This window comes from Orbicella franksi, chromosome 4, assembly GCF_964199315.1.
Source record: "Orbicella franksi chromosome 4, jaOrbFran1.1, whole genome shotgun sequence".
NCBI lineage: Eukaryota > Metazoa > Cnidaria > Anthozoa > Scleractinia > Merulinidae > Orbicella > Orbicella franksi.
The window spans coordinates 24,500,667-24,512,300 of NC_138148.1; the positions used below are offsets into that span (position 1 = coordinate 24,500,667).

General features: G+C 39.2%; 1 protein-coding gene across 1 annotated transcript; it reads left to right on the forward strand.

Annotated features, from left to right (window-relative positions):
* Window positions 1-10,707: 10,707 nt before the first annotated feature.
* On the forward strand, window positions 10,708-11,205 carry LOC145483768 (uncharacterized). The gene has a single exon (XM_081462307.1). The coding sequence runs from the start codon at window positions 10,708-10,710 to the stop codon at window positions 11,203-11,205; it is 498 nt and encodes a 165-aa protein (XP_081318433.1).
* Window positions 11,206-11,634: the final 429 nt, after the last annotated feature.

The window sequence follows — 11,634 nt, forward strand, 5'->3', positions numbered from 1 at the left end:
CACCAGCCAGCCTTTTTCATACACAGCTTCACTGACTTTTTTATAAGAGTGGTCAATCTTGGACATTTCTTGTTGCATCTAAAATGTTAATAATAATCACTAAGAAAATTTCACTCCCACAAACACGAATCCTGTTTTTCTTCAATATGCTTATGTTCAATCTCTGATGTACTTTTATCAGTGTTGCCATTTTCTTTTATCTCCCTTTAATAGTTAAATATTTATCATATGCTTATTAAGGCAATTATTTCCATGAAATTCACTCATAGTTTCCCTGTTTTCATTAGTTTCTATTCTCTTCAGTTTTACTTTGTCAGGATAATTCTCAATTTTGTTTTCATCCAGTAGACCAGTACTCCATTCCATCATGATTGTCACAATGGCTAGTGAAAGTGCAAAATCTACTATTCAAAACTGAAATGTGTGGCTAGTTGGCAGTAGTGTTAGTCTTGAGCCCTGGGTACCCGATAATATTCACAACAAATTGGTGCCATGTTTGTAATAGAATATCAAGAAAAACATCGTTTTTAGGAAAGAAGTACCACATGTGGGTTAAATAATGCAAAACATGAGACAACAACATTGAAAAACTTAAAACACATCCCAATGTTCAATGATTGCTGTCTTGTAAAATGTAAAGGTTCTTATTTCAAAAATAACTTAAAGCCAGGTTTACACAAGCAGTTTTTGTGAGAAACATGTTTGACTGTGCACACGGCACAGCAAAAATTTTGTTTACAGTTCAAAGTTTAGTGTGCCAGTAATGATTGGACAGCAGAAATATGCACAATACCAAAGACCAATGTGGTAGCAAAATTTGCCACAGTTTATGTTATTTGCCACAAAAAGCTAGCACACAGCTTTTAATAAACAAATATGTTTGTCTCATAAAAATTGGTTAACTTACATCTACAAAAGCGGCAGTAATAGAATCTAAATTTTCCGTGTCCCTTGTGTCTCGGTTGTAGCAACGTCTCATTTACCTAAGCAGACTAATGGTTTGATCAAGAACTTCGGCGTGCGCTTCTGCAACTTCTGAGTCAAAATTCTCAAAAATTATTTCCGTTTTATCCAAGATGTCTGCAAGAAACTTAGGAAACTCAACTTCTAAATGTAGTTCTCCTTCACCCGCCATGTTTTCAGTGCTCTCTAGTGCTCAGTTACTCTCGTTCCTGTTGGCCGCGCTCGGCCCAGGAAGATTGCATCAATATTTGAGGTATTGGATTGAATCAATATTTGAGGTACTGGATTGAATCAATATTTTAGGTATTGGATTACACCAATATTCGAGGTATTGGATTGAATCAATATTCCAGGTATTGGATTGAATCAATATTTTAGGTATTGGATTGAATCAATATTCCAGGTATTGGATTGAATCAATATTTCAGTTATTGGATTGAATCAATATTCCAGGTATTGGATTGAATCGTGAAAATTAAAAGATTGAATTGAACCAAAAATTTTATTTACCATTGGATTGAATGCCTTTTTCTATCTTTAAATAAAACCGTTATTTAAAGGATTAAACATATATTGCAAGGATTAAATTTTGCTACAAACGGCTTGCCATAGTTAGGCTAAATAAGTCATTTTTGTGATTTGAGTCAGTTAGGCCAAATGAGAGAGTTGTGCGAATTGAGCCAGTTGCGTGAAATGAGTAATTTCGTGGAATTTACGTGGCCGTGAAATTCCTCAACACTCGGGATGTCCGAGTTCAGAAGGTGACATGTCAACAAATATGACGTGTTGGAGAGTGCCATGTTCCTGATAAGTACATTGCGGCGTGTCAGGAAAAATCATGGCCTGGGTACGTCATGTGTGGCGTATCAAGGGAAGCCACGACTCTGATACTTAACGGCACGTGGTTTTAGTTTAATCAGCCAAATTAATTGACGGAGCTCGAGTACATACAAACAACAAAAACAACAGCAGCAATAGCAAAATGCTAAATAGCAGTTTTTATCACTTCCGACTACTATTTTATATTCTAGTATTTAAAATCTACTTATCACGGGGCTCTTTTAGAATACCACCCTGGCTACTGAATGTAAAACCCTAGTTTAAATAAAGTGTTAAAAAAATCTGCAGCAGAACATTCCTTACATCTCACCAACCTATGTGGTGACGCAACTGACCAGTTTCGCAAAGCTTGAAAGCGGAATGCCCTAGAATCGGTTGCATGGGAGGGCTTTCACTGGGACACGAAACCCATTCAATGCTGCCGCGTACTTGATGCAAACCTTGGAACCCTCGTAGGAGGCCTCTGGCCGATCTTTAGTTTGTAAAGGTTGAATGTTGCAAAATCTATTTATTTAGACCAACTAGTGGTTTTCCTTCATTGTGGTTACCACTGTTAGTCCGGTAGTATCAGCGCATGCGTAATTATAAATAGTGCCTTTAACAAAGTTTACCAACCAATATTTCTTCCAGTTGGGTTGTCAGTAAAATTCCTAAACACAAATCATATAAATTCCTCTTATGGAAAATTTCGTATACAAGGGAATTTGTTTCACTTTATTTTGTCATGATCTGTGATGAAGACCTTGCTAAGAGGCGCTGAGCTCACTCTCAGAAAATTGCAGGACCATTTGCTTTTCTTGGCTGTTGTTTCTTCAAGTGTGCATTGAAAGCGACAGAATTTTTTTGAAATATTTGTATGTTATTTTGAATAGCCAGTATTTTCTATGATAGTATTTGTACAAAGCTTTACACTCTGATATCTCAGCTTCAGTTAAATTATTATCAATATGATTGAAATTGAAAATAGTTTTTGATGCTTTCATATATATGATTTAGACTATATTTAATCTAGTCCGAAATATGTACCTAACTTTTGTTCTGCTAATGCCATAGCTTTATAAGCATCTCAACCTATTGCATAAGAGTTAGTTGTGAAACCCATTCTTGTTGAATATCCCATTGTATGGAGATGCATTTTTGAAGATGTGTGTTCAGAATAAGAATGTGTTTGTTATTGTGTTAGATGTTCCTGCTATCGTTATAGTGTATTTACTACTGTTTTTGACGGCCCATATCATGAGTTGTTTATTTTTGAAATTATCTGCTAAATTGATAAATTTTGGATATATGAAATTACTGGGTCTGAATCTGAGATTGCTGAAATTACCACTATTCTGTACGTCTATGGAGTAATAAAGTGTATTATCGTTTGTCTCACGATGTAGTCACTTGAGATGAAGATTGCGACGTTTTGACTGCTTACTGCTAGTCTTCTTCAGGTGATAAGGTCGACTGATTGCACGGTATCATTTATATCACAAAGGTCGGCTGTGATTGGTGCATTTCGATCCTCCTATTGTTCCATTGTTCCGGCAAGTAGCTGTTCTCTGAGTGGTCCACTGTTGTACCGTTCTCCTGTTGTTGTGTTTCTTGATCGTGGGTGTCCATGCTTCAGGAATTTTAATTCCACTATCCCTGTTGATGTTATTAGGGTGAAGTCTTATGTGAATAGCTTCCTTGACCCTACGTGTGTACCAGTGAGGATCTCGATCAATAAACTTGACTTCATTCCAGTAGGATAGTGGCCAGTCTTGTGGGTGTGTTCAGAAACAGTGGAGGTCTGGGTACGGCCGAGTTGTATATCCCTGTCATGTTCTTTGATCCTCTCCTGCATAGATCTCCCTGTTTCCCTGATGTAGACTTTGCTGCATTCACAGGGAATCCTGTAGACAACACCATCCTGTTTACGTGGGTTGACGGTGTCCTTTGGTCGCACTAAGTGTGACCGAACGAACACAACACTTCGGTCACACTTTTCTCTCATTGCGCTTTCCTAATGTCAAACATAACCTAACCCTGCCTTAAATCGTCTTTGTCAGGGATACCATTTTCCCCTTCTCCTCACCCTTCCCCACCCTCTCCACACGAAGAACACTTTTGTGCAGGCAGCCTGATCGTGTGACATTGCTTTCGGAACGATGCCAATGTTAAGGCACAAAACACATTTTTTAATATAAAAAAGCTGTACTCTTGTGAAGGCAAGCATCTCAAAGACACATTATTCGCGGTTGCTCTGAGAGTTGTTCTTTTTATTTCCTTCTTAACACCAGTGCTTTGGTTTTGCGAAATTGCAGTCGTGGGACCAGGTAAAATTCATTGGCTGCTTGATTCAATTTGATTACATTTGTTGACTTTTTAAGCGACCAAGAAATATTACAGTCGAACCTGCGATCACGTGTTCCTTCTGTTTTGGTTTGTTTTGTTCTTGTTTTTGCAGCGGCATAGAATACCCTCTAATAATCTTATGGTTCTGCTAGTTTTATAATGAACGAAAGCTTCTTCCAGAATTAAAATGATACTCACGTGATCCGATTAGAATTATAATCCCAAAAACATCAAAGACATCTTTGGCAAGCCACACATTGAAAACACGGTCTCCTTTCACTTCTTCGAGCTTGCCCTTATTTTCAGAGTGCTGAGAAACACTTTCAGTGCAGTACCAGTATTTTCCCAGGCAGCCTCAATGCTTTGGGCACATGAACATCTCTCCAACTTTCTCCTCCCTTAAGCAAAAGTGACCTCCATGAGCCAAGATCAACTAGTATTCAAGTACATCTTCGTTAGGAAGGTGAAAGTGCTTCAAATGGGCTGATATGTCATCGCCACATTCAAGAAGAGATGTTAGGGCGTTAGCCCCCCCTGAAATCACCACAGCCACTACTATCCTTGCTTTCCATAAAGCAAACTGGTATTTTCGCTGATGACATTACGCAGATGTCGTTACATACCTTTCTTTTCTTCTAAACCCAGTTAGCATATTCACAGGAAAAACGGAAACTAGAAACTAGACACTGAAATCCGACATGGATCAGAAATACTGGACCTGCAATTAAAAGAGAGCAGTAACCAGGAAGAAAAATTTCGGGTAGTTCAAAGTCAGTTTTCTAAACTTCTTTTCCATTCAGTTCTTTCCCAATTCTCGCTCACTATTGACGTTCCCATATCCCCGTTGCTAATTCCTATTTCAGTTTCGTACCCATCTTTTGTTGACAATTCAAATTGGCACTTCCTGTTCCTGCTGAGTTTTCCCTTTTATTTATAATTCTTTTTCACGCATTTGGTGGAGCATGAAGCGTCCAATAGTACTCACGCGACAGTTCTTGACTGATATTTTAGCCCCAGGAAAAACCCCTTGATTCTAACTCTAACCTACAACTAGGCATCTTCTCTTCTCTTTAATTTTTCTTTTTTTGTTGAAAGGGGAAATATGAATTTAAGGAACTTTATGACAACCTACAAACCAATATACTTTCCCTTTAGTACAACATTCACCTATACCCACTTAATCTAAGTTGTCAGGAAAAACGAGTATTGCAGGATACAAGACATCTAGTATTGAGCAGCTTAAAATATTTTCCCTTGATTTGCAAGTTGGAGCCGTAAATTATGGACGTCTAAAGAAAACGATTGAGCTGTTCTCATTTATTTTGAACTTAAAATTTAGATTTTACTCACAACATTTTTATGATATTTTAAAGAGTTTTACGATACCTGATACAGTCTAACACGATTTGCGAACATGGGGTCTCTGTGTTTGCCTGTGACATTGTCACGAAAGCAACGTTCAAGAAAGTCAAACTTTGAGCTGATTGATCGTAGTTAATTTACTCACAAACTTTAAGGACGCTAGTGCAATGACACTGAAACATCGAGTAGAAAACGAAAGTCAGGTAAGGCCCATTCATCTAAAAACACAGTTTCATGCGAGCGTGTCATTCACATACCCAGTGATCAACCGACCAGAGCTAGGTATTTTTTGAAATTAAGCTTAGTTAAGCCTACCTTATAAACATTTTTCTATTTGCAGCTCCCAGTAGTACAGGACACATTTCCCGCTCAACAGTAAATGGGCAGTTTTGACTTTCTTCAAGTTTTCCCAGTGATACTTCTGCAGCAACTACCAAATTGTGCCACCGGCATTATTTACTTTTGGATTCTTGCAAGTCTTGAGAATTGATCAACTTCAACGACACCTTTACCTCAAACCTGGACCTACAATGTATACAAGTATTGAAGGAAGCTATTTACCACTACTTTGAAGGTCAACAAACGAACCTCAACAGCAGAAGAAGTATTTTCACTGAGCGTAAGGGTTATGCAAATGAGTTTTGTCACGAGCGATAGTTATGTAAATACACTGACTGTGGCAGATTTTACTCTGATCTTGCGTACAGTGCAAGGATATACCCACTGGTTTGAACTTATAGAACGGTTTATTAAGGTAAGAAATTTACTGTGATGTGCTTTTTAGCCTTCATTTAGACCCAACTTTTGAGATTTTCTCTCTCAAATTTGGCTAAATTTTAGTATGTGATCAAAGGCCTCAGAGTAGGGTGTCTTCCAGCCTTGCTAGTAAGTTAAGAACTTTCCGAATAGTTTCCATATTTTGTCAGTCAAAGTAATGAATGTACCTTAGATTTCGTGTGAAAATGAAATTCTGCAAGCTGCATTTTAGGGGACGCAGCACGCTTTACAGAATCCGTGAATTTCACCTGTCTGATCATGGTTGGCAACCTCAGTTTGGCCAAAATTCAATTTTGGCTCAGAGCAAAGCAAAAATAAAGAATTGGAAAATAATTAAGTGCTTTTTTATTTACATGTGCCAAACCCTTTTCACTGACAAAGAATGAAGGAAAACTATTTTTGCTTCAGAAGTTGAGTGGACAGCTTTTAGCGGGACTGCCACTTAAATCAGAAAAATTCTTGTTACTTGGTGAACCGGTTGAGGTGACCACATTAAAATTATCCCAAGCACTTATATCAGAACCATTCCTCCTGACATTATCAGGATCTAGTAAATCAGCATAAAATTCAAATAATCTTTTGAATAATGGTGTCTTCAGTGTGAAGCTGGCTATTTGTTTTTTCCATTATGATTATATTATATTCTGAAGACTTAATTTTTGTTTCCAAAAGATCTATTTTACTTTGCATTTCTCTTCTAAAAAGTTTCACAAGACCATCTTCGTTTTCATTCAACTGTTTGATATTTACAGCGTCATTATTTTCAACACCATCTTGAATATTTTCTATCTGATAACTATTCATATTCATGTTTTCATTGAAGTTTGTAGATTTCAAAAAATCAACAGCAGTTTTGAATGTGTTTCCCATTTTTCAAATAATACAGATCATCAAAGACATCTGAGCTCACATCATTCTGTTTTCCCTCGATTCCAGATATAACCAAATGGCCATGCCCCTGAGACAGACTGTTTGCAACACCCTGGCATTTCAGGTTAACATAGATGTATTCAGGTGGATTTACATTATATTTATGCAAGTGAATTATGGATCTACTGTATTTAGAAAACAGCCTGGTTGCTTGTTGACTGATATTCAAGGAAGTAGAAACAACTGACACAGTCACCTGATCCATAGCTGGTGGGAAGAATTCAATCACTAAAGTGAATTCACCCTGAGTAAGTAGATACATGTTAAACCCCAGTCGAGATGCATACCAGTTTTGTGCTCCTTTTCCCATTCTGAAACTGTAAGCTTTTTTACTGACATCATGAGGTGAATCAGAAAAGTTAATACTGTTACTTTCGCTTGTTGACTGCTAACATCAATGATACTGTATTAGAAAACATTTTTACTAGTTGAGCTGCTTATGTGTGACTCGTTTATCTTTTTGTTGAAACTATCAGTCATTGTTATAATCATATCCCTTTTCACCTGGTTTATGTACCTGATATTGGTGGCTGACAACATGCTGTGGGAGTCAGTGGTTAAGTTGATAATTTTATTGTTGTTTATGTCCAAATCAACAGCCATTTTATTTGAACCACCAAGTAAAAGCGGTTCATTTTTATTTGCTTTAGTTGTGAACTGTTCATAATTGACTGCATCATTGTTGCTGCTGCCAGGTGCACTGTTTATTTCTTTGTTGTTACCCATATCAAGATCAACAGTCTTGGAATTTCCACCATGATTGCTTAATTTTTTGTCCAAACCTTGATTTAATTTTATGGATACTTCTCGTAATGCCTCTTTTATTCCATCAATATTATTTAGAAGAGCCCTATCAACATTGTCAACATGAGACTTGTTGGTGTTATCAGCAATAGCAATGTTTTGCTTACTGTTTTCTGTATTAACACAAGCCTTGCTGGTTTTATCAGCAATAGCAAGATCTTGTTTACTGTTTTCTGCATGAACATAAGCCTTGCTGACTAAGGTATTATTATCATATAACCCATCATAATACGGTTCTGTGTTTTTGATTACCATTTGTCTAGCATCAAAATAATTACCACTTTAATCTTTTTCCAGAAATTTGTTTACTTCTATGTCATAGATAGTAAGCAGAAGCCAATATTGTCAGGCAAAGTTTGTCAAGCACTCAACTTGGTTCAACGGGTACATAAGTTACAGGCACATGTAGATCCAAACCTAAAGGAGCTACTTGACCAGTACCCAGACCTACAAAGTGCATCCAGAGCCATGCCTAGAACTTACTCTATCAAGATTGACCCCAAAGCAACACCAGTGGTGCATGGGCCTCGCATACAACCTGCAGCACTCCTTCCCAAGATCATTGCCAAACTTAAGGAAATGGAAAAGGAAGGACACCTAACCAAAGTTTCACAGCCAACTGACTGGGTTAACTCTATGGTAGTTTCAAGTTGAGGTGAGAAGATCAGGATCTGCCTTGACCCGGGTGATCTTAATAAAGCAGTGACATGGGAGCATTACCCAATCCCCACTGTAGAAGAAATTGCAGCCAAGATACCTGAGGCAAAAGTGTTCACAGTCCTTGATGCTAAAAGTGGGTATCTCCAGATAAAACTAGACTTCGAGTCCAGTCTACTGACAACGATGAACACCCCAATTGGCAGATACAGATGGTTAAAGCTACCATTTGGAATCAAATCAGCTCCAGAGCTGTACCAAAGGGCCATGGATGAAATGTTGGAGGATACTGATCGCGCATACACCATTATGGATGACATACTCATCGCTGGATGTGACATCGCCCACCATGATTCAGCCCTGGAGGCAGTTGTCAACCGCGCCAGAACCTACAACCTTAAGCTGAACTTTGAGAAGGTCAGAGTACGAAAACAGCAAGTTCAATACGTGGGCCACATTATCTGAGCAGAAGGCCTCAAACTAGATCCAGAAAAAAGTAAGAGCTATGAAGGATATGCCACCTCCTGAAACAAAAGAAGATGTGCATCGGTTTCTAGGATCTATTCAGTATCTGGCCAAATTCCTCCCAATGCTAGCAGAAGTCGAAACACCACTGCGGGAACTAACCAGAAAGGATGTACTTTTCCACTGGGACAAGCCACAAGCAGCTATGTTTCAGAAGCTTAAGGATATGTGCTCTGAAGCTTCAGTATTAGCCTACTATGATGTCAGAAAAGATGTGACCATACAATGTGACACCAGCAAGAGCGCAGTGGGTAATGTCCTACTGCAAGAGGGAAGGCCGATAGCCTATGCATCCTGTAAACTTCGAGCATCAGAGCTCAATTGGGCCCCAGTAGAGAAGGAAATGCTGGCAATCGTGTTCAGTACTCAGAAATTCAGGGAGTACATTCTGGGAAAAACAACTTTGGTCCAGACTGACCACAAACCCCTAGAAATGATACTGTGCAAGTCCATGGCAACAGCATCATTGAGATTGCAGGCAATGATGCTTAAAGTGAGTGGCTATGATCTAAAAGTGGAATATCTTCCAGGCAAGAAGCAAGTCCTCGCAGACACCCTCAGCCGAGCAAGTCTAAATGAGGCACCACCAGAAGAAGGAGAGATACTAGTAAACATGTTGGAAAGAATCTCGATTTCCGAAACAAAGTATGCAGAACTCCAACAAAACACAGCAAATGAGCTCCATGAGCTGTATGCTATGATTCAAGCTGGTTGGCCAGAAACAAAGCAACAAGTCCCACACAGCATCCGCCAATACTGGGACACACATCATGAGCTTGCGTTACTAGATGGAGTAATCTACCAAGGAATGAGAATCATAGTACCCCTGTCAATGAGGCCAGCCATGCTGGAGATAATACATGGAACACAACTGGGAATCGTAAAGTGTCAGCAAAGAGCCAGGGAAGCCCTTCACTGGCCTGGCATGAGTGCACAGATAGAAGACAAAGTCAAGGACTGTACCACATGCCATGACTATACCCCTGCACAGCAGAAAGAGCCTTTGATACCAAGCCCTGTCCCAGACCTGCCTTGGGAAATGGCCGCTTCAGACATATTTGCCTTTGAAGGTGAACATTATCTGTTGCTAGTTGATTATTACTCTAGTTTATTGAGGTGACCAAACTGAAGGATCTCACATCCCAGGAGACCACTGAAGTCCTAAAAGAGCATTTCAGTCGACATGGCATCCCAGCAAAACTAGTCACTGACTGCAGCAGCCAGTACACAAGCAAAGAATTTGAGACCTTTGCCGAAAGTTACAGCTTTGAACATGTTCTAGTAAGCCCAAAACACCCCAAGGCGAATGGAGAGGCAGAAGCCACAGTTAAAACAGTGAAGTCTCTGTGGAGAAAGAACAGAGACAAGAGAAAAGCACTCCTAGAGTACAGGGCATCCCCACTTCCAGGAATTGACCTGTCCCCATCACAGCTCTCTATGGGACGCAGGCTATGAACAACACTACCAATAGCAGGTGGTCTATTGGAGCCTGAAACACACAGCATCCAGAAGATAAAGGCAAGAATGAAACATGGCAAGGATAAACAAAAGTACTACCATGACTGCCACGGCACCAAAGAGCTACCACCACTCAGATCGGGTGATCACATCAGAGTAAAACCGGAGTCAGGGTCAAAGGAATGGAGAGCGGCAACAGTAGTGCAGAAACATGTCTTGCCTAGATCATATGTAGTAGAGGTAGGCGGCCAAAGAATCAGGCATAATTTAGTGGCTCTAAGGAATGACCCAACAAAGTCTCATATGGGATATCAGAAATGTCATGGAAACATCAATCAGCAGACAGAACCTGAGCCAGACAAAACACATGCGGCACCCACATTCCCAGCAAGCCCACAAACGGAGCGCTCGCCACAGGAATACCACTTAAATCCCTCAGCTGATGAGGAAGTCCTAGCCGGTGATGTGCCACCTTCATCAGACATAGTGGAAGCTAAAGACTTGCCCTTGTATACAACTCGAAATGGAAGACTAGTCAAAAAACCAATCAGACTAGACCTGTAACAAGTTGTTCTGGAACAAAGGACAGTTCTTGGAACATGAACAATGACAGACACTGATTGATTAATGTTGAGTTGATTGTTCTTTTATTTTATTCTCCTCATTTGTTTCTTTGATTGTGATATAAAGGAGGGGGATGTTATATATGAGAATACTGCTGACCATTATGCATAGTTGTGCATGTGTTGAGTTATTGTTTAACCAATAGCAAAACAACATGGTTGGAATGTAGACCCAAAATGGCGTTTGTGTCATGAATATGTAACAATACCCCAAATTAGACCGAAGAAGTATTTACAATTGATAAGATCCAATATACGAATCCAATCACTTACAAATTAAAAGATCTCAATAATGAAGAGATAAAAGGCAGTTTTTATGAACCTGAGCTGTTAAAGGCCGAACAGGATATATTCACAATTGAAAAAATCA

Excerpts from the sequence above, each read along its gene's own strand:
- LOC145483768 (XM_081462307.1), top strand. The coding sequence starts at position 10,708 with ATGAAACATGGCAAGGATAAACAAAAGTACTACCATGACTGCCACGGC.